The sequence below is a fragment of the Oenanthe melanoleuca genome, chromosome 4 (assembly GCF_029582105.1).
Source record: "Oenanthe melanoleuca isolate GR-GAL-2019-014 chromosome 4, OMel1.0, whole genome shotgun sequence".
Lineage (NCBI taxonomy): Eukaryota > Metazoa > Chordata > Aves > Passeriformes > Muscicapidae > Oenanthe > Oenanthe melanoleuca.
The window spans coordinates 46,944,411-46,968,254 of record NC_079337.1 but is presented as its reverse complement, the minus strand read 5'-3'; the positions used below and the strand labels follow the sequence as shown (position 1 = coordinate 46,968,254).

The 23,844-nt window shown below is 37.1% G+C and overlaps 1 protein-coding gene and 1 long non-coding RNA gene across 2 annotated transcripts; one reads left to right on the top strand and one right to left on the bottom strand.

The window, feature by feature from the left end:
• Positions 1-2,419: 2,419 nt before the first annotated feature.
• On the bottom strand, positions 2,420-7,091 carry LOC130252470 (uncharacterized). The gene is made up of 3 exons (XR_008840366.1): positions 7,002-7,091; positions 5,708-6,359; positions 2,420-3,476 (listed from the first exon to the last, which is right to left on the bottom strand). It is a non-coding gene; the product is annotated as an uncharacterized LOC130252470 (long non-coding RNA).
• Positions 7,092-7,147: 56 nt separating this feature from the next.
• Positions 7,148-19,637, top strand: TMEM33 (transmembrane protein 33). The gene is made up of 8 exons (XM_056489741.1): positions 7,148-7,222; positions 7,314-7,378; positions 8,666-8,760; positions 9,194-9,381; positions 10,296-10,363; positions 11,151-11,284; positions 13,182-13,265; positions 14,617-19,637. The coding sequence occupies exons 2-8, from the start codon at positions 7,322-7,324 to the stop codon at positions 14,744-14,746; spliced, it is 756 nt and encodes a 251-aa protein (XP_056345716.1). The 5' UTR covers positions 7,148-7,222; positions 7,314-7,321; the 3' UTR covers positions 14,747-19,637.
• Positions 19,638-23,844: the final 4,207 nt, after the last annotated feature.

Here is a 23,844-nt window from a genome sequence, read left to right as displayed (position 1 = left end):
ATAAAACACTTAAGAGAAATACCTTTTGTTTATCCAATTTATTTTGGACCATGTCAACTTGCAATTGTTTAGTCCAGTGTTATTTTCAACAAATAGTTATAATGGATTTTTTTTTTATTTCCAAACCCAAGATTGGTGTAGCAGCTCAGCTTTTTGGTACAGTACAGATGAGGAAATTTGTGAGCTGTAGCACTTCAGAATAGCTGCACTGTATGGATACAAATAACCTGTATTCTTGTGCCTGTACCTTAGAAATCAACACTTCCTATAATGATGGAATTCATCAAAACATTTGCTCTGTTTTGAAGCTTCATTATTACTCATCACTTTAATTCCTATGAATCTTTAAGACTCCTTATCCTTCAGTACCTCTTAACAACATGTCTCAACTCCATGAGGTATTTGTTAATCTCATAATAGTGGGTGTCAAACCCATCACTAGTTGTTCCAGTTTCTTCATTTTTGCTGTTTAAGAGTCTCACTTTGCACAAAACCAAACAAATATCAATTGGAAGGGATCCCAGGGACTAGGTGGTCCAACTCCCCCCTTGAAGTAGAACTATAGCTGAATCTTGAAAATTTTCAAGGATACAGATTCATATCCTGCTGCATATAAATTATTCTCTCATTTCTTATTGTTCATCTCTCATTTGTCAAGCACATTCCTGTCACTAAGCCTGCTACAGTTCTCTTCTTACAATTCAGTCTTCTCCAGACTGTTTCTTTGGCTATTTTAATACCTCGATTTCTCTGGTTTTGGAGGATTTTTAAAAATGCATGAAGATTAAAACAAAGGTGCCATGCCAGAATTGTTTGTAGTGGTCTTGGATCAACTGTAATGTAAAGCAATTATTCCTATCAGGAATAATAAATAGTATAACTCACCAAAAGTGAGTTAAACTTCAGTGAAGAAGCTAAGAGTGAATTTTCTATAGCCACAACCTGAATTCATTGTGTTTCTCTTCCCAGGTCACTGACTGATAATACATTAACTATTAAATTTCAGAAGCTGTCATAAATGTCAATAATCTTGCTATGTATTTAACACTTCATTTTACTTGTGACCCTTTCTAGATTGCTTACAATTTCCTTTGTGTAAATGCCAAATATCTGCCTTGAACCCGAATCTCCCTGTATTTTACCTTCCTAATGAAGTAATTACTACAGGCTCTATATAAACAAGCAAAAATTGCTAAAGGGGAAGTGTTAGACAAGTCATTTCTGCAAAAGTCACAGCACAGAATTCAATAAAAAGTTATGTGCCTCAAAGAATATCCTTCCATTACCAGTCATTCTGGTCAATATATAAATCAGAAGCTTTGTGACCGAGCAAGAAACTTATCCTTGACTTATCAAGCAGGCTATCTGACTAATTGGTATCCTTGAGGATTTTTATATCTCAGTAAGAATATTTCTGGGCTATGGACAGCTTGATTTCATTCAATTTCATGCCACTTCAGCACATGATTAAATCAGATTTAAATGGATGGACTTTACCTATGAGTGTTTGGAAGGACAAATCTAATTAACCTGATTGTCTTTCCACGTATTCTTTATCTTTTCTAAGTTTTAAGCTGTTACTGATTATCAGTGGCTACAAAAAACAATTGGATAAAAAATGCCTATACCTTTTTTTGGCAATGATTATAAACTTAAATTAATCTAACTAAATTATATAGAATAAAATAAAAAACAGAGGGAATAATTTTATAAACTGGAACACTTGCCTGCTATATCTGGAATTGGATAGGCTGTGAATGAATAAACACCAATGAATAAAAACATTCCCACCTCCAAGTGGAACATGTCAGTGGACATGTCAGTTGACTATGCTTAAAATTTAATATCCAATATCAAATGTTAAAAATACTTCTATATATTCCTAACATGCAATCACCCAGCCAGTTTTCTGAGACTGAATTTCTGAATGGGATCTCACAAAAAATGCAGAAAGTTACTGATTTCTGAGTTTATCTGTAACTGCAAAGTGAATTTTGAAAATTCAGCACTTGGAGTATGTATTTAAAGATCAAGAACAAATTATGCAATATAATACATAAGACTACTTCAACCTACCCTGGTTAGGAATACATACCAGATTGTGTAATAAACTGTCCAAAACCTAAAGCTTTTCTCTTTTCTCCTTTAATTTTAATAAGGTCTTTTATAAACACCTGTACACTTTTACTGCCTAGGACATAATGATGGTAAGATGATGCAGACAGACACAATCAAAGGTCTAAAGATGCTTGTAAATGAAACCAAAGGCAGCTTTGTGGGTGCTGAGAACAAAAAATGTGCAGCCCTCACATTTGTTGAGGTTGTGAGAAAAGTTTTGTATGTGAATAGGATGGGATTTCTGACTCACTAGCTGGTACACTTATGTCAAAAGAAGTCTTTGCTTGTGTCACCTTCAGATAAAGGCAAAAAAATCTCAGTGTTCATTTTTATTCAGTTTATACAGCTTGCAACCCTAATTATTTATCTGCAAACTTCTGCTTTAACTGAATGAGTGGCAGAATGTAATAATAATATCTCTGCTGAAGAAAACAGGACCACAGATTATCATGTTATTAGTTCTTAGTTATTAGTGCAGAACTGTGTTAAGTGTTACTGTCATCAATCTTTATGAGGTTTCACTCAGATCATATAACAGACAGTATTTTAAAAAGTGAATATTTCCTTTCACATTTTTCTGCATACCTAGAGCTAACATTCTTTGCATGGTAACAGAACTTCTTGGGAAAGCTCACAGGTTTGGGTTTTGTCCTTTGTCCTCTTTTGATTCCCTCACTGTAGCCTGTGATCAGAATGAGATAAGGAAGCCATTTACCAGCAGCACAGTACTGAGTCCAGCATTGATCAATACACTTTCAGATATTTCTCTGAGCTTGCAAGATGATGTTTATCAATCTCTCCTGCTCTGGTATTTATAATCAAGCACTACAGGTAGTCGAAAGTTTACATCTATAATTCACTGTGTTCCTCCATTCGTTGATATGGTCTCTTGCTGCAGATTTCTAAAATCTTCCTAATCTTTCTTTAATTAATTTTTAAAAGAACACTTGCCCATCATTCTTTCCATCCTTAAGTTTTCAATATTTTTTTATGTTCTTAATGGGTAGGACATTGCAAATAAAATACACTGGTAAGGCTGCTCTCTGATTCAATCACATGACAATCCTTGTTCCATACCTTGGATCCTACAAAAGACATATATAAAGTCATCATATTTCTTTATACAGTCTTAAGCTTACACTTGCTGCTTCTGTGTCACTTATTTTAATAACATAAGACTATAGCAAAATGCCAGGAGTCATGAAAATGCTGACACAGAAAGCAACTGGAAGGAATTTTGCACATCTATTTCACACATCTTCAAAAATTTTGTGGTTTCTCTTTTTCACTGCTTTGGCACACACTCAGTGATTAAAAGGGTAATTCTTCCAGGAAGGGTGAATAAATGGAAACTCCAGCTGCGAAGGAAAAGAAAGAAGAACATATTTGATATTGCTACAGACCATCCAGCAAAAAATCACAACGCAATCTGGTAGAGACAGAAGACTTCTGTTTCTTTTTCTGAAAAATATAACAGGCATTTACCCAATGTCCTTTATTGTTTCTTGAGATTTGGATAGCCAGCTTGAGATAACCACAAACAAGAACCAAATTGTTCATTAGAACTTCGCATAAAAACTTATTTTATCTTTGCGTTAGACACTACTGATACAAATAATGGAGCTAGTTTGGCTATGAGGAACTGCAATCCCATCAGTCTTGGAGGAATGTTCTCTCTTTTGTTTGAAATAAATGAAAACTGCATACAGATGTTAGCAACAGTACCTTCTTTCAAACCAAGAAGGACAAAAGAGATAAATCATTGTCTGAACCTCAAATGCCCCTTGCTGCAAGGTGATGAACACCACCTAAACAATGCTACACCATTGTCTGTTAAAATGATTGAGAACTGGTGCCACTGTAGACCACAAAAGATTGCATGCTTGTGATGGTGATGTTATTAAAGAGACAATAAAAAAATCAAATTTAAAACTACCTTTAATGCAAAATACTGATTCTATAAAGTATTTATTATGGCTGTCAAAATGCATTGGCAAAGAATTACTGTTTCTAAATTATTTCCACAGTGTCTGTAATGAGGTTCTCAGTAATTTGAAACACCATCACAGCCTTCTTTGGATATTCAAACTGGCTTCAAATTGTCTATGGAGTTTTGCATATGATTTCATCTGAAAACACATAGTGACTAAGAAGAAAACTGGAAATGCTGGCTTTGGAGTTATATATTCCATTCCTACCCATATGCTGCTGCTTGTGTGCCTACAAGTAAATTACTAATCTTTTTGACCTAAAGTCTTCACTGAACTTCATCTAAATAATGATGTTGTGAGCCTTAGCAAAGTTTCACTGCCTCTGGGGAGTCTCAGCCTTGCTAAACAAATGTAAAGCATTGCACTCATATTTTCTTCTATATAATTTTAAAATGTGTGACTTATTTTGCAGATATACTAAGGTGCTTTATTTTTTTTCCCAGAAGACATCAAATGGATTAGTGGAAGTAGGTGTATATATCTGGGCATAAAAGGTCAAAATATACCCCTTTGCATCCATAACTTTTTAAATTAAGAGCAAGCTGATCCCAGGTATCATTATCATTACTGTCTAATTCTCTGACAGGTGTATAAATTTTTGGGAGGAAAACATGGAAGTGTTAGTTAGAATTTCAGCTGGGTCTGTGCTCATTGTGTTGGACTGCCACAGTGGAAAAATGGGACTGTATTGCTAATGAGGCAGGTGAGTCCTCATCAATTACAATGATACTCTACTAAATACCTGAACTATCAATCACCAATGAAAGCAAATGGGTGCCTTGATGGGATGGAAGAGTCCTCTTACAGCTGTTGGAATCAAAATCATTAGTAACAGACAGATCAATTTCTGCTCCTCCTCTCGGCTCAGTAATGTCATAGCAGAGGAGAACTGTGAAAACGAGAAGCCAATAGCTGACACTTGATTTCTAAAAGTATTATTTAGTGTCTTCCTTCAAGTTAAATTAAGCAGTAGTATGGTCTGAAGTGCTCAACAGAAGAGACTATATTGAACAAGAAGCAACAGCAGGTACAGAACAAAGGTGGAAAGTCAGGAAAACAAGGACAGAAGAAAAAGGGGACTAGTTGCAAAGGGCAAAGAGGGACATTTCTTATTAAATTTTCCAAAGTATGACATTTTTAAATTCATTACCGTTGTAAATAAATAATGGCTTAATACTCTATTTAAATGAAATTAAGGCAAAATTGTGAAAGACAACTCTTGCTGTTTTGACCAAGAGACCAAACTAGAATCTGGGAATGAATGCTTTGCATAAAAATGCATTGAGTACTTCCTAAATTGCAAGTGCTAAGGAATGAAAAAGCACTCTTGCTAAAGACATGGAATTGACATCCTAGGTTCATTTAAGAAAGACATGTAATCTTGAACACTGGCCAGGTTTTTTTCCTTTGTGACATTTCAGTTAAACATTCAGTGGTTTTCATGTTTCAGTTGCATCTAAAAAAATCTCCTGGATGTATCAATATTTAATTTTGAAATATAGTATTTAGGTAATAGCTCAACTTGAATTTACTGGGCTATATTTGAAGTCTTAATTTTGGTTTAGCATAAATGTTTGTCAGTCTTTTTTTTACAGCACCTGAGAATGCCCAGCAGACACACTGAGAGTCCTAATTCTCTACTGCTCAGTAGAGTCTCCTCCCTCCACAGAAAAATCATCTCAAAGTAGGAGGTAGTTCTTGTGCCCTCTTCTCAGTCACCTAAATGAGAGATGGATGGTTGGGAGAGAAGTGGGAAATCAGGTTCTGCATCTTCAATTTAAAAGTGTCAACTAGTCTAAGATTGCTTAGATTATTTATAATTGTTATGGTATTAGAATCCCTATCAGCTGACTCTTTTCCTACTTTCTTGTCAACATACTTCATTATACATTCTTCCTTAGTGTCTTCCAATCAATCTTCAAGTTTAATCACCACAAGCCAGAAATGAGGCTGATTGCGGATGCTGATTCCAATATCCTCGCTCACAGGAATATGTCTTTCTTGCTGTTAGAAAGTAATTGAATTGAAAGCCTCTGGGAACGATTAGAAGCTGGAGCAGACGGCTTGTGTCCTGAGAGCCGTGCTGCCAGGAGGGGGAACCTGCTGCACATCCTTTGGAGAAAGCCAGAAGCACAACTACGTGAAGCCACGGCAGCCACAAGTCAAAGGTGTCGGTCATGAGACCCACGTTCTGTTTTATTTTGCTTTGATGCCACTTCAGACGAGTTACAGACTTCCAAGTGAGAACAGCTGTAGAAACATGTACATAATAAAATAATAAAGTAATAAAAAAAAACTTAAAGGCAAAGGGAAGATTAATGGAGGATTAAACCTTCCCTGGAAAGGGAAATTACATATGCTACATGTCGGAGAGTGAGCAGAGGGCTGCTTCTGCTTTGTGCCACCCTCCTGTCAGAGGTTGCTGATATACCTGTACTCGAGTAAAGCTCCTAACTTTATGGTTTGATGATCATTGACCACAGATTTCAAAAACTTGTTTCAAAAATCCAGCTTTTTAACGTAATACCGCTGACAGACTTTAGGCCCACCTGGCTTTGAGGAGGTCAGTTTCTGTGGTTTCCCCCCCCCCCGCTTATAACATTATAGGGAACCAAAGACACTAAAACACAGGAACACAACCTTGCACCGTAGCACCGGGAACTGCGGAGGGTCCTGCACGCGTCCTGCGACCCTACGATTCCCATTTGTACTGTTGATGCACAGCACTGAGCCTCGCCAGGCTGCTGTGGAAACCCGGAGCCCTGGAAACCCAGTCAGCCCTCAGCGAGCAAACACTCCCCACACCGGGGCCGAAGCGAGCATTCACATTGTCGCTGCTGCTGCCACGACATCCAAGTGCCCCCAAACACCCCTAGAGACGGAGCTGAGCACCTGTGTCCGGGCTGCTATGGGCAGCGGGCTCACCCCGCACCGCAGCCGCGATCCCCGCGCTGCCGCCCAGCCCCATCCCGTGACGCCGCCAGGCGCCGCCGGGAGCATCCCAGTCACCGCCTACATTGCCCGGCAGCCCGCGGCTGCGGGAAGTGGCGTGCGGCCGCATCCGGGAGTGCGGATCCGCCGGAGCGTGTTCTGTGCCCCGTGTGGCGCTTGCGGTGGGTCGCGGCCGGGCCGGGAGCGGGAGCTCGGGGGGCGGCGATCGCGGTCGCGCGTGTCCCGCGAACTGAGGCGCTTCTCTCCCCGCAGGTGCGGCCATGGCGGACTCCACGCAGAACGGGCCCATGCCAGGCGCGGCCGGCGGCGGGGCCGTGGTAAGGAGCTGCCGGGCCTGGGGCCGGGCCGGGCGCGGGGCTGCTCCGGCGGCGGGGCACTGCTCGCCCGGCTGCGGGCGGGGGAGAGCGGCTTTCGCGTTCCGATTGAAACTGTGCTCCTGGGGTGCCGCCGCTATTGGAAATGGCTGAATTGGACGTAATTCAGTGTGGTAGCATCTGTATTTCACAGAATTGTAGAATATGCTGAGTTGAAAGGGACCCACAAGAGTCCTCCAGTCCAACTGGTGGCCCTGCACAGGACACCCCCGAAGTCCCACTGTGTGCCTGAGAGCATTGTCCCAACGCTGGAACTCTGTCAGGCTGGTGCTGTGACCCCTTCCGTGGGGAGCCAGTTCCAGTGCCCACTCTCCCTCTGGGTGAAAAACCTTATCCTGATAATCTAACCTAGCCGTGACACGGCTTCATGCTATTTCTGTAGTTATATTGTGCAAGTAAGATACAAAATTATGTTATGAAGATGCTTGTAGATTTCTGGTTATTTCCATGGTGATGCACTAGGAATATAGAGGGAAAGAGTAATCTTCAAAAGCTGGTCCAAATTTGGAAAAAAAAAAAAAAAAAGGATTCTTTCAGATGGAGAGAAGCTGTTGTTTTGACTTGGATGCACATATAGCCAAAAGCATTCTGTGTTTCATTATAGCCTTCTGGCACTTTGGCTATTTCAAGATTGAGCAGGGCTGTGGTTAGGAAGAGCCCAACAAGAGGAGAGGTCAGGATTACTGTGAAAAGTTTTCTGCTTTTTCAAGGCCAGGAATATGTGAGCCAAAAGGATGCCACTTTCCTTATAATGTAGTTATGCCAGCTTTACCTCGCCCTGTATTTTTCCTCGCTAACAATTGTGGAGATTTAGCCCCAGGTGTGTGCAGTATATTCTAAAAGAAACCTTGAAGCAAAAGTCAGTCAGGTCTAGCGACCCTACATGATAACATTTGTGAAACTGACTGTTTAGTGAGGTGTGTTTGGATAGAAAAACTGCTTTTCTAGAAGTTCTTACCGCTGTATGTGATTGTAATGTGCAAAGGAGCCTCTTCGTTCTGGGAAAGCCAAGCTATTTTTCATCTGGCTAGTAACATCATATGAGCCAAGTATCACAGAACAAAAAGAAGGCTTTCTGCTTCAAGCTATAATTTGCTTATACTGAGGTTGAGGAAAGACTTGCAATTTAATAGAATTGGGAAGAGTGTTCATTGTACACAAGTATTAAGATACTGGCTTTTGGTTTTTTTTTTTCTTGTTTTTTTTTTTTTTTTTTCTTTTCCAATTTAGCAATTTCTGATGGCTAATAAGTTGGATACAGCAATGTGGATTTCCCGCTTGTTCACGGTTTACTGCTCAGCTTTATTTGTCCTGCCTCTTCTAGGGTATGTACCATAATACTGTAAAATAGCATTAAAAATTTACAAACAAACTAGATTCCCTTTGCATTTAGTTGTTTTTTTCATGTCAGGTGAATTGCTGTTATTCAGCTGACTTGGATGCTTTTTGTCAGAATAGCTTACAGATTGTAGATTGGTTTAAAACACAGATGTGTTTGGAAAATGTATTGAACAAATGTAAAGTAGTGGTAAATGCATGTTTTTGTGTGTAAATGGAGTATTATATTGAGTTGTCTTAGGCACCTCTAGTAAAGTCAGTATTAAACAGTTTCTGAGTTCTTTTTTGGGAATAGTGCTTATGTACAATAATAGAAATAAAGATAAATACTTCAGGTATTGTTCAGTTGTGATGCAATCCTCGAGGGTAGAAGACTTCTGAGCTTGTTCACATGGTAACATCTCCTCTGATGATTTGCAGGTTGCATGAAGCAGCAAGCTTTTATCAGCGTGCCTTGCTGGCAAATGCTCTTACCAGTGCCCTCCGACTACACCAAAGGCTACCGCACTTCCAGCTTAGCAGGGCGTTTCTGGCCCAGGCTTTGCTGGAGGACAGCTGCCATTACCTGTTGTACTCCCTTATCTTTGTGAATTCCTACCCTGTTACAAGTATCCTTTTCTTGTGTCATCCTGCTAATGTTTTTAAATATATTACAAACATGATTCTTTTCATCACCGTTGCCATGATTTGAAAAACTAGTTTGAACTCGTTTGATATGTTTGCTATTTATAGAACATACTCTGTGTAAAATATGGGAGGCTTATGTTGATTGATCCATATTCAGTTTAATCAGCCCTGTAATTAGTGCACTGCATTCTCTGGCTACTTAGATTTTCTCTTTTTGAGGCTTAAGTTTGGTGGATTTTATGACCAGCCTCCAGTGATATTTGGAGAGCTTGGTAATTTTTATTTATTGCCAATACAGAGCTTACACAGTTCTCACTGTAGTAGACATGCATCATGTAGAGAGAGAATTATTCAGTAGTAGCTCTCTCAAATAAGTTATTAAACTGATAAAGTCTGCACAGTTTGCTCCTGTGGATTGTCAAAGAGCTGACATTTCTTTATGTCACACTATGTATGCTGAATGTCCTACTCTTAACTACATTTTTGCTCTGTAAAATCAGAATGGCTGGCAACTGCATGTTCTTTGGTAAAGAAATTAATTTTGCAGCATCTTTTAACAAAAAATACAACATTTATTTAAGAGGTTTTGCGCCTTCTGTGTAGAGAGAACACATTTCAGTAGAAGCTCACTGGGGTCTAATGATGTGTGTTACACTTTTGCATATTTGCAGACACCCATATTTTGGAGTTAATAAAAATGCATAGCAAAGAGGTTTAAGAACCAAAAGGAAGAGCTATAAATATAGGTCTTAGACTTACACATATCTTCATCCAGTGTAGGTCATTCCAGCCAAACTTTTGCAAAGAGCCATCAAGCTATGACTGGTGTAAGTATAACATCATGGAGAAATGAGGCACTTGCACAACCTGTCATTTTCCTTATGGCTTGCTTCAGTGAGTATTTTTCCAGTTCTGCTGTTCTCTTTGCTTCATGCTGCCACATACACGAAGAAGGTTCTTGATGTAAGTATGATACGTATATGTTACAATTAATACATTTTATATTCTTGGGGTTTATAAACAGGTTTAAGTTGCAGCTCTGCTTTGGTTTTCTTTGGTTGCAGTAGAGGAATTAGCGTGAAACTGTGGTATGGAATCTCAGCACAGAGAATTTGAGAAGACTTTTTTGGGTTGGTTGGGTTTGGTGGTTTGTTTTTTATTTTTCCCCTTCGTGGGATGATATGTTGGAGTTGACGCTAATTATTTTTCTTCAAATGCTTTTCTTTGAAGGAAACAAAATCTGTGGAACAGTTAAATTGAAACTTAAGACATGTATTTTTCAGGCTAAACTATAGCCTGTGAATTTTATTGTTCTGTTTCAGTAGTAAAGTAACAAACTACAGGGTGAGACTAGCAAGCAAAATACTTGCCAGTTGCTCTTGCTGCTCAGTGCACTGCCATGTGCATCCTAAAATAACTCCAGACTTTGTTGTTCCTAGCTGGGCTGTCTTGCTACCATGGGCACTTCCTCCTGGTGGACTGAACAAGGCTTGTGGCTGTCTCTGTGCAGTTGAACCTAAAATTGGTGGATGAGGGAATTGCAACTTCTGATGGCATTAATTGAACTCTGTAAATGATGGTGTTCCAAGCCTGCAGTAGTTTTCTGTAGAATATTAATCTCAAAACTGATGAAGTCTTAAAATGTTGAAATAGGTGGTAAATAGCAATTGTTTGCATTTTGTTTGCTCTGTGCTAATGAAGATAGGTGTAACATTCATGTATTCTGTAAATAATTTCTTCTTCTTTAAAGGCACGAAGTTCAAACAGTGTGCCCTTTTTGAGAAATCTCTTAGAGAAACTGAATGCTAATCAACAGAATATTCTAAAATTCATTGCTTGCAATGAAATTTTCCTGATGCCTGCTACAGTTTTCATGCTCTTCAGGTAAGAATTATGATAAATATTTAAATAATTAGAAACTGCTACACAAGACTGCTTTTTGCAAATGAGTTCTCTGTGGATCATATTACTCTGTTTATATGGTTCTGGCTGACCAAGGCTTGAACTTCAAATAAAATTTAAGTGACTCTTAGGCTTCTTAAATTTGTACATCCTGACATCAAAAGGCATTCACTATTATGTAACTCAGCATCAGAAAAACCTTCCCTTTCATAGTGTGGGTGATGAGTCACATGGGAGTTTTTCAGGCTTGAAACTTCAATTCGCCCACATTTCTATCAGAACATTGATAAGTAAGTTTAATTTTGGTTCGTTTAGTAGAATATTAAGATCTTCAGCTTCACTGAAAGTGAACTCATATTTTTGACAAATAGATTCCTGAAATTTAAATGGCAAAGTTTCATTATGCAAAAAAGTGTGCAAGCAGGAGTAGGTTGCATTCTCTCCTATGCTGCTTCTTAGCAGTGACCCTTTTGGGTTTTTTTGTTCCATTTTATTCTGCCTGCTGTGCAGCCTGTTGAAGTTATTTTAGGGATCTTGAGCATAATGACCTGCCAGACACAGAAGTTTGGGTCATTGCCTTTTAATATTTGGAGGAGCAATGCAGCCTTTGTTCTCTACAAGTTATAGCATAGTGGGAACATTTGTCTTGAGTGATCTCATAAGCAGTAGAAGGGAGGCTCTACCTTCTTGGATAGGATGGATAATTTGTCTTTATCTTTTGATATATCAGCTGAACATTTCAATGCTTCAGCCCTCAAGGATTGCATTCCATCTGAGACCACTTACCAGCTGGCAGATACACTCTGTCCAGTATCTGAAACTTTTGAGTGCTTTGAACTTAGTATAGCTTTTTTTTTTTTCTTTTGTCTCTCTGTGGAGAGTGTAGTTTGTCAAATGTTGCTACTTGGTATGTCATCTGGTAGATATTGAAGCTTGTAAAAGGTCATATGCTAAACTTTAAAATAATTTAATTGCTAAATGCAGCTATTGTGAATTTTTTTTCTTTAAATGTTGAAGCATATTAGATTGTCAATACTGTACAGATTTCAATATTTCATCTTTCTTCCCTCCTGTAGCTCACTTCCACTTTATATTTTTCTTCTGGGCAAAGATGGTGCTAATACTTAAAGGAGTTCTACTTACTGGAACTTACTTATCATCATGTTTAAATTCAAACAGATTTTTAAAATAATGTGTTATTTAAAGTGGCTTCAGTCAGTAAAACTTAGGGCATTTCTGTGCTTTGCTGTGTATGGTTTGTGTGCAGTGTTTCCACTATTTCACAGCACAGCCATGTCAAACAGCAATTTTGTGAAATACCAAAGCCTCATTTCACTGTAACTGAAATAAATTGTATTAGCTTGGCATAAAAGTCTCATTATACATCTGTAATTGTTTGCAGCGTGTTCTGAGAAGTTTTGCAAAAGATACTAGAAATATGGTCCAGATATTCAAAGTGCTGCAATTAGATTGAACAGGGTCAATGTAATTGGACTACTTATGTCAACCAGTTTCTGGGCTTGACCAACACATGTTTTCTTGCTATTAAATACATGTTCAACATCATTCCTGTGATTCTTTGCACACCACCAGAAATGAGGCATATAAAAACACTTCATAAATATAAAATCTCTACAAGAACAGCACTTCCTTAACTACTTCATTGAGCACATTTATTCTATAATGTTTCTGCATGTCTAAGTGTATAATTATGTACTTTTTCTTGTCAGATCTAGATTTTCTGAACCAATGTGACCCAAATCTAGCCTTATTTGAGCCCAAGTAGTTTGCTTGCTTTTCTTAGAAAAATTCCTTGCTTTGGTGCCTTGCTGGGTTTTCTTTTGTCACTAGTAAACTGTACTGAACTGTTCTCTTCCAGTGGACAAGGGAGTCTGCTCCAGCCGTTCATTTACTATAGATTTCTTACATTACGCTACTCTTCTCGGCGGAATCCGTACTGTCGGTAAGTACTACGTTGATTTTTGGGTGTTAGTGTTAACTGCTTAGTGCTTAGGCATTTAGAAATGTTTCGTTCTAAAATGAATGCAGAACTCATAACACTGCATCTGCAGATGGCAATTGTAGAGTGTTAAATACACCTGGATGTAAATAAAACCGTGGCTGGTTAAAGGTTAGAGTTATTTTATGTAAGGGATCAGAAATGTTCCACCATTCTTGAATGGGAGCTTTCAGAACATCCTTGTGTAATTAAAACTACTTTGGGAGAAGAAGGTCTTTCTTATCAGAGAGATAGCCTTATTTTTAGATTGTAGGTACATCTGAGGCTGACACTTAAAAACTTGTGTAATATTGAGAGAAAATCCTGTGGATGATCTTAAACATGTTCATTGCCTTTAGTTAAATTCATAAATAAGTCTAATTTTATTTGAAATAGAACCTTATTGATCTTGAAAGTTGGTCAAGCCAATATTACTGCTTTAGACTTTGAGATCATAAATATTCCTATGAGCGTTTTCTCAGGTGAGTGCTTTTTAGAAGTTTTTTTACGACCATTGCATAGCATAAGATTTTGTGAACAGACTTTCCTGTCTACTTGATCAGAAAATGGTGTGTTAGAGTGCCAAAAAAGTGGCTTTGGCTGCCATGATATGCAAAGACAGATGTAAGAATCATAAGCTTAATTGTCTTCTATTCCGTATTTGTATAAGAAATCAGTTGTTCCATCCTACTACATGTATTTATTTTTAACAAAATCAACAACATCTATGAAGTTGCTTTACTACTTTGGTATCTAAAAACAATTTAAGCTGTGCAATACTAAAACTGACATTTGGTAAAACTAATTTATCCAAAATATTCTGCTGGCATTTTTGTAGTTTTAAGGGAAATTAGTGATGAGGGTTTTATTTCTCAGGTCTGTGTTTTAATAGGTGCTTCTGCAGTGCAGGGTTCTTGCATATTTCCAATAAGTAGCACAAACACAATAACCTCCCAGCTCCTTACACTGTTTGTGATAAAGCATTAATCTTTTTTCTCTTTTTTTATAGTGCTTCTGTAGCCTCTATAGTCTTTATTTTTTTCGTTTTTTTTTTTTTTCTGCTTTAAGTTTCTGCTCTCTCTAGTTCAGTAACTTCCAGCTGAGGATGGATATAGAGTTAGTTAAAAAGTTAATGTTTAAAAGTCAAGAATTCTGAAGCTCTTGGAAGCAGCACTGAGTTGGCCTGAAGAATTTAACTTAAAATGTCTATGTGAGTGTGATATTGAGAAAATAAGTGGATGAAAAAGATATATGATATGTGATATATGATATATGCTGTAGGGTTTTAAAAGTGTCTTTAAATCTGATTTTTCAGGACTCTCTTCACCGAGCTCAGGATTGTTGTTGAACACTTAATAACGAAGCCCTCGTGCCCTGTTTTTGTAAGAAGACTATGCCTCAGTGGCATTTCCTTTATAAGCAGATTGGCACCAAATGTTGCATAGCCAAATTCAGGCACTCGTGTTTTGTGAACATTATGAGCAGCTGGCACTTCTGCTGATGATTGGAAATTCCTGGTTTTACACTGATCTCGCTCTGGGCTGTGTTAAAATACATATATGCTTTTCTTGGAGATAATATGAAATTTAGCATATCAAAAACAAATAATAGAAACTTAAATTAACTGTGCTCTATTGTTAATTGATGAAAAAATTAGATGCATCCTACCTAAAATTTTCCCTATCATACAGGTTTGTTGTTTTGTTTTGTTTTTTTAAATCAAGACTTGTTTGAGATTGATTGAAACTTATTATAAGAGATCTGTGCTCACTAGGTTTATGTTAGTTGGAACTATAACTACTTTAGGATGTCTCCAGTGGATAGCAGTTGATACACATACCTATGCAGTAAACTTTGAACAGTATTCTTCTGCTTACTAAATGTATCTAGAATTGTTTTGTCCAATTTATTATACTTAGTGTATAAATATGGCCCACTTTGAAGTTAACACAAGGGATTAAAATCTATCAAGTTGACAGAGATAACACTCCTTCCTGAAGGAGAGGTTATTTTTATTAATAACACATAACAAGAATTCTCCCATGTTTCTACCTTGTGACATAATCTTATATTAATCTGTTGGAAGAAATACCAAGACTGATCACAGAAAACTCTGTGCAGTTTTCTTGTCATAACAAGTTGTTTTACCAAGCCAAACTGCTGACCTGTAGGATTTTCAGACTAAGATGCAATGCTTAAACTTTTAACCATGTCTGAAATGAACTAATCAATGTTAGTGAAGTAACTTTTGCAGAGTCATTGCAGATTTATTCTTGTGTCCACACAAATGTGAGACTGCAGTAATTCAAGCATGATAGCTTTAAAAAAAATTAATCTGTAGGTAGTTCTATATAAATTGTTATTCCAGTTTCTGAAACCCTCATTGTGATGGGAAATTTACATAAAGAATTGCACCTGTTTAGGCAGCTTCTGAAACAAATGGGTGTAGGATTTCTTGGCATAAATCCATCTGATGACTGATCTGAAGCCAGTGTCATGACTACAGAAATGAATATTAAATTAAATATATAAATTAATTACATTGATTATGCATTCACCCAGCAGCTGAATGGTAGATCATGGAAAAATAATACTATCTGTCTGATCACAACTTCTTTCCAGAAATTCAAGGCAAAGTATTTGCTGAATTTTCTGTAGTTAGCATTAGTATTCTAATTGCATAAAGTTAAAGGACTTTCATTGGCCTTTTGTAACCTTCTGTAGCACTGAACTTAACTATTCTTCCATGGTCAGAGAAACCGTATGAGAAGAGCTTTCAAAAATAGTCTTGAAGCAAAGTATTTTCCTGTAACTTGAGTTATCTTGTTTGTGATATGGATATCATTCTGACTTTACAGTTGTATTGGTTTTTAGATCAGAGCCATGTATTTATAAACTTACTTAATTTTTTTGCTCAACCTCTTGGTACTGATGAACCAGTTTGTAATTGAATATGATATTCTTTGACTACTTGTCTTGCTCTCTGAACATGGTTAGCTATTTATAGAATACTCGCACACTGCAGAAGCAACTGCATGCAGTTAATGCTCTACAGCTGCTAAAGACTTGGAATGAGATTGATTATGTGTGTATCCTATAATTTGAGGATTTTATAAAAACTAAAATTTCTACTGCAATAAAAGGAGTGTTAAATGTAACTTACTAGGCTCTTCAGGCTCATTTTCTCTCTAACCCAACTTACTGATGCTTGAACCTGGAAGTTGAGCAGAATGCTGTCCTGTGTGTATGTGTGCATGTTCTTATATTCCCACTGCTGCTTCTGAATTGGGATATAATGTCTTGTGCACTTCTAAATTATTTTATAGAAAATTTTTGCCTTCTAAAGTGCAAAAATTTATGACCATTTCCTTAAAAATCTAATTCAAGAATAAGCACTGCAGCAATGGTATCTAATCAGAAAGAAGAATCCAGACCTACTTATTACTGTTTGAGTTCCTCAGCATGGTTCTAGACCCTTTGTCATGTTGCATGATGTGTTTTTTGAATGGTGACATCAGATTCTATTCAGCTGTTTGTACCACTACAATTTAAAAATTAATTTGGTCATCTAAGTTGATCCCCCATACTGGGAGTGGAAGGCAAATAAATTTGTAATTACTGTAAGCAAAATAACATGTTACATCTGAGCAAATTTTTGTGGTCTGACTGCTGTTATGGGTGCATTCTACTGTTCCTTAATTATATGATTAGAGACTGAATTAGTTACTAAATTAGAGATGAGTCCATAACTGAGGGATGCGAAGCAGAGATCCAACTCAATGAATGCAGGAGAAGGATTAGAAGGAATAAGTGAATGACAATCCTGTGAGTAAAGAGTTGGAAGACAGTGCTGTGAAGTAGAACTTAAATGTGGATACTGAATTTATCTCTTTCTGTTAAGTCTTGAAAATGGACCAAGTGGAGGAAATTTCATAAAATGGATTTGATTTGGTTTGGCCAGTAGCATATTCTTGGCTTTGCTTGGCAAATGAGAGCAGCTTGTGGCCTGGTAAAACATACTTCTGTGATTTGTTGAGAAAACATGGAATAATGTTGTAATCATAATGTTCAAGCCAAATAAATAGGGCACCTGACCTGTGCTCTGCATCATCTTTGATTTTTTACTGTAGCCTTCCAGTTGCCTAAGTGATAACATTGAGTTTCCTCCATGGAATAACATTCTATCCTTGAGCCTGCTTCCTCACCACAGTTTGTGACTGTTTCTCTTCTAATGATTAAAGTAAATATAAAATGCTGGTTGTATCCTGATAGCTTGAGGGTTTGATTTTTTTTTTTCTGAAGAGGGCTGTATATTCATGCTGCTCTGCTGTCAACAGCTAGCTGTGATGCAGAGGCTGTGACAAAAGCCTGTGATTGTAGAGAAATTTTGCTACTGACCATAAAGTGCCTGCCAATCCCAAAATGAAGCAGAAGAGTTTTTGTATTACTGGAAGGTTTCCTACCAAATGTGGTAACTGTTTCCACTGGTATAAATCATACTGCTCATTGGTTGTTGTTGTCTTAGCTTTTGTAAGTTAAGTGCTGTTGCATAGATTCTGTGGGTAGACAAACGCCTTGCTCTCTACAAGCTTTCTGTAGAAGTGATGCTCCAGTTTAACCCTTGTCTGTTTTCATCTATAGATGAAGTTTCAGGAGCCATTGGGTCTGTTGGAGTAGCTAATGCCAGTTAGGATTTCTTACACACAAAGTAACTCACCAATACATCCATCCTCTCCTTCCTTGCTTTTATTTAATTTTATATATATATTGTCATTTCTGTGCTGTCAGTTTTATGTTTTGCTCCCTTCTTTGATGGGTGTTTAAGTGGAGCAATATCTGTTAATGTTTTAAGGATTTAAATAAAAATTATTATAATTATGAGCCTCTATTTCTTCCAACAGTTTTGGAGCTGTTAACTATGTATGTGATAGTCCTGTCCAAACAAATAACGTAACCAATGATTTTGTACAGTCTGTGTTAGACCTTTTATCGTTAGGCACCTGTACTGCAACATTTGCTGTACAGATGCTGTGTTTATTCAGGAAGTTCTTACCCATTTTAAAGACAGGAATGGAGACATGGAAGGAAAGAGCATTTGCCTGAGTGCATGTAAGAGTTCTGGCAGAGCAGGAAATAGAAAAAAGAGTTGGATAAGATCCCAGATGAAACTGATTTATTTCTACTCTACATATGACTTGTTAGCCCTGCTCCTAAAATTATTGTAACTGTAGTCTGAAGTACTTTAAAAAGTACTGTTCCTTACATTGCTTAGATAAATGTGCTGTACCTTACAGTGCTCAGAAAGGGTAAAGAAGACACTACTAAAACAACATGTTCTTTTAAAGTGGTATCAAAAATTGATTTTCATTGCAATGCTAGGTGTGGCCCTTGTATCATCATCTCTGACAAAAAATAATGCAACAAAGTAAGATCCCAAGATGGTAGTAGGGTATGCTAATCTGTTTTCATTGTCTACAGTTTTTAATTGCTGTGGTACACCTATTTGTGGTTAAACCATATCTGCACTGAAATTGGTTAGTGTGTTTTTGTATTGTGACTTCTATTGTGCTATAATTTTCTTAAAGTCACAGGAAGAGTCAGGCCTTGCTGTTTCAAATCACCTTTTAAGGACAGAACCTTAAACAGTTCTTTATTTCAAAGATGGAAAGATAGCAGTATGGATAATGTAATAGAACTTAATCTTGAATTTGGATTCAGGAATCTTTTTCATAAAAATCTCAGCACTGCTTTTTAACTTCTCTGCTCAAGCTAGCTCTGTGATAATGGCAGATGTTGTGCAGGTAAGGGAGTTTCATTGCTTAGTTCTGTGCCATCCAGATGGTATAAACTTTTAAAATTAATTGAAAAATTCATCTTTTACTTGTATTCAAGGACTGAGGCACAAAATGCTAATGTAAGGACTCAGAGGGGAAATACAGTTCTCCTGCATATTTGAGAAAATGTGAAGCCCTTTCAAGAAAATCTAATAAACATAATAATCGCAGGCTGCTGACACCAAGGAAAAAGCACCTCATTCGCTCTTTCTTTTATGCAGCGATTTACTGGTCCCTACTGATTTTCAAATTGGATCACTGCAGTAAATTATCCATACCAGTACCTGTGAAAGAAAGCACTGGGATCCATATTTGTTCAGTGCTGTGCTTAAATCAGCAAGAATGATAAATTTGATGGTATGAAATTGGAAATACCAAGGGCTTCTGTCAGTGAATGAGCAAGTATCTCCATTTGTAATTTATTGTGATCCTTTTTCACTGTATGTGCTTTGTATGTCAAGTATTTATTTTGAAACAAATTAAATAGTTTTCTGTATTGATACCTATTGTTTTGTTGATGTTCTTGAAACCAAATTGTGTATATTTTCTGGATTTTAAATATTACCAGTGTGTGTTGCAAAACAGCAGTTATTTAAGTTCAAATCTCTCAGAGAGTTACTGACCAACAGCTTTGTGTTGTGTTCTAGGTGCATGTTGGGTGTTGGTTTTTTTGTGTATGTGTTTAGAATAGTGCAGAATGCAGTGAGCTACTGCAGCACCTCATTTACATTTTCTAGAGAAACAGGAAGATTAAGGTGTATATCAAAAGAAAAAGAGCTGATCCCTGCCTTTAATTCATTTAATTCTACCTTATATCTGGCATAGGCAATATCAAGTCCTGTGGAAAAAAATCTGTCTATGTGCCCAGTTTACTGCCATATTTTCAGTGCAGGTGTTAGCAGAGAAAGTTGTACACCTGTGTTTTGGCAAAAGTCCTGTCCTTTTAATGTTAAAATAGGTTACTTTGTGACTGATTACATGCTACTGCATGTAATGAATCATGGTGACTGCTGAATTACTTGGATTTTTTGTCAGGATAATAATAATAATAATAATAATAATAATAATAATAATAATAATAATAATAATAATAATAATAATAATAATAGTTTCACGAATACTAGGCAAAATTGTGAACCAGCGTTTTTAATAACGTGACCCTATGTTTTCCCTTTCTTGTAGGCTAGGCTTAGCTCATTGGTGAAGGCACAGTTAGTAGCTGCCTTCTGTTCAACCCAAGTGCCAACCAGATGGGCTTTATTCTACCACACCAGGCTACCACCATACAGCTGGGGTTTTGTAAAAGCAGTAGTGTGGATTTTATTTTGAGAAGCCACGAAAAACTTTGTTCTTACTTTAATTTGAGTTCATCTCTATCACAGCTTCTATGTGTCTGACCATGAAAACTTGCTTGTGATATGAGTGTTATAACAGTCCAGAACTCCTGCTTGGCATGAGGAAACTGGAACAAGTGCAGATCATGTCTTTTCGTTTGCTACATGTGTCCCTATGAATATTCACTCGTATTCCTCTGCCAATTTTAAAAGCAGTGTTAAAAGTATGTTAGGTGAAGATGATGCATCAGTTCAGATATTTCACAGAAAAATGAAGCTGAAAATCAGAAATTTTAAAAGATGCAGGTCTAGATTATCTGTAGGAGTTAAAGCAACATCAATTACAGTTTTCATGGAGGTAGAAATGCAATAGATAAAGAAGGTAGAAGAATGGGGAGAAAAATCAGGGGAATGCAGAAAATCACAAAATTACAGAATATATTCAATTGGAAGGGACCAATCAGGATCACCAAGTCCAGCTCCTGGCCCTACGCAGGACACTCCAAGAGACACACCAGTTCTGTGATACCAAGGTGTCTGGAAATCCTGCTGGGTGCTCTGTTGCTTTCACAAACCCCATTTCACCATTCATGGTTTCATGCCATCAGTATCCTCTAGAGACTAATTAAATTTTCAAGCTGTAAATTATGTATAATTTATTCTCCGTTAAAAACTATTGAAATAGCCCCGCTGTACAGGAGCTTACAGTCTAATCTTGGTTTACTTAAAATGGAAAACAGCTGCAGTGGAATTATGTGTTCTTCTCTATTGTGTTTGAATGTTCTGCAGTGAAAAAGTAAAGGAAGAAATAATCTGGGCTTCTTGGCTTGCCTTTTTTCTTTTCCTTTGGCTTTTCTCATTCCATGTTGCTTTGCTATGTTTTTTTCTTGGCCGTCTGGGGCAAGACCTTGTATGTGCAACTCATGAGGTTTTGTCCTGATGTATGTTTGCATAGAACATTATCTTTGTAACTTAGTATTTTAATATTTTTGGATTTATTTTTTAATCTAGAAAATCTGGCCAAACAGATGTCCTCATACTACAGTCACTTTCAATATACTTTCTGCTGTAACAGCTTCAGTTAGGTTCTCATTAAAGCACAACAAAAAGAATTGTGAATTCTTTTCAGTGATAAAGTTTAAATCAGGCATGAATGAAAAGTTTTTTATAATCGTAGATGGAAATCTGAGGTTGGCTTTCAAATTTTTATGTGTCTAGTGGCATTTTCTATGAGATAAACTCATAGTTGTGTAACTGTATAATACAGAGAAATATTGAAGTCTTAGAAAAATACAGGTACAACAACAAGCATCAAGTTCAGCACACGTGTTTGAGCATCCAATGGCTCTATTCACATTTCTAATTATCTCAAATTTTTTAACATCACTCTGGGGCAGAGGTAAGATGTTCAATTGCATTAATATGTATGTACTGTGAATGGATGATATGTATATATACTTACAGGAGTAGATAAATGAGGATTTTTCCCCCTTTTTGGAAATGGTAATACACTTTGCACTTCATGATGAAACAGCCTCTTCCTGTCCTCTGGCAGCCTTCTCTCTTTGTGGAGTATTACACATTTGAAAGAGAAATAGTTGTAAAAGAAGATTCTTGCACTGCACAGGTATTTCTAATATGCACTTCCAAAGTACTAATTGAACTTTTCACATTCTTGTAATTATTTTTTTTTCATTACAAGCAAAAGAATCAAGCTGCTTTTAAGCTGGTCCATGCTTGGTTCATGAAAGAAATTTTAGGACAAGTGGAGTAGCAAGGGACTGGAGCTGATGATGCAAGAAGCTTCCTCCAGTCCTATGTTCTTAAGCATATCTGCATATTACTGTAGAGAATGAGTAGTTGTTTCTGTATGTTATGTATTATGTACCTAGTATTGTTTTTAAGAATTTTAAGCTAGCTTTCTTGCTTTTGGATGAAGGTAAGTGCTGCTAACCTTAAGAGTTTTTTTTTCCTTACTCAGAGGCTGGAAATTTTATTTGATTATATGATTTGTCCATTTGAAATGAAATTTAATTCTTCCTCTGTGTGCTAATTTTATTCCAAACCAGTGACCTCTGGTGGCTGGTTTGCAACTATGAAGCTAAAAATTTTAGTAATGTAATGTGCTCCTCCTGAGTCTACTGCCTACAGGAAAGTAATTTTCCATTTAAATTTCTCTGGAGAATAATGCCTCTTCACGACTTATTGTCCTTTGGCAGTCACTGGATGCTGCCTCCATTTTAAGAAACTGCAGATGTCTGCTGATGTTCAGGTGAATGAACTGCATATGAATAACTGAAAACACTTATCCCTGTGCCGGAAATGAAAATATTTACTTTTAGTTTATGTAGGTCTTTGACTCAATGACCATGAAATTGCTTTACAGACCTGCATGACTCAGAGTGGTGTTATGCAAGCTTCTGAAGATTCACCATTCCGTGCTTTGGAAGAGTCATTCCCCTCATGCACCTGCCTGCCACAAAATATTGTCTCATTTTCTGTTAATGTAAATGGTTTGCCTGAAAATCTTAAAGGCTGTTTGGGATCACTGGGCACTTTATGTATTCACACTTTTTTTTTGTACTATTGGTATTGGGATGTAGCTGCTTTGTGTTAACTGTAGGATCATAAAAGGTACAAAATCAAAAGTCTTTCCCTTTTCCCTTTTTTCCCCTTGCTATGCTGTATGAGAGACTCACAAGGCAGGATATGATGGGAATCCTGAAGAGTAATTTAAACTATATTAAGTCAATACCATCAGCTCTTCTGGTGGATCTGGGGACATTGCAAGTCTCTCTCCACTGTTTGAAATTGAAATATTTAATGAATTTCAGATTTAAAAATACTCAAATTGGCTTTATATTACTTCATTTTTCATACAAGGAACACTAAAATCCTTCCTTTCTTATTAGCCTTTGCATATCACATATTTCTTGCAAGACAGTAATACCAGAGGATTTCATCATGATGGAGTGTTGTAGCTTGAGTAACACAGTCAGTTACTGAGTTATTTTAAATAAACAAGAATGACAAAAGTTTTCAAAGGCCTATATTTCAATCCAGTCACCTGTCTCTCTTGGTCTGCAAGCAGTTCTATGTAAACTTTTCAAGTGTCTCCATAAAACAGGTTCTAAGTCTTAAAAGGTCCCTTTTCTTCCTGAAGACCTGGTAATGCAACTTAACCTTATAATTTTTTGTAGGCAAGTTAATATGCTGTATAAAAAACGGTCCTGGAGCTTTTGCAAAAGGAGGCTTGAGGAAATGACTGATGTGGGAGCAAGTCTCCCCCCTCTTATGAGCAACATACCACGATCTTCACACAATTGGTCTCCTAAGCAGAGGTTCAGATTGCACAAAAACCCATGAAACAATTTT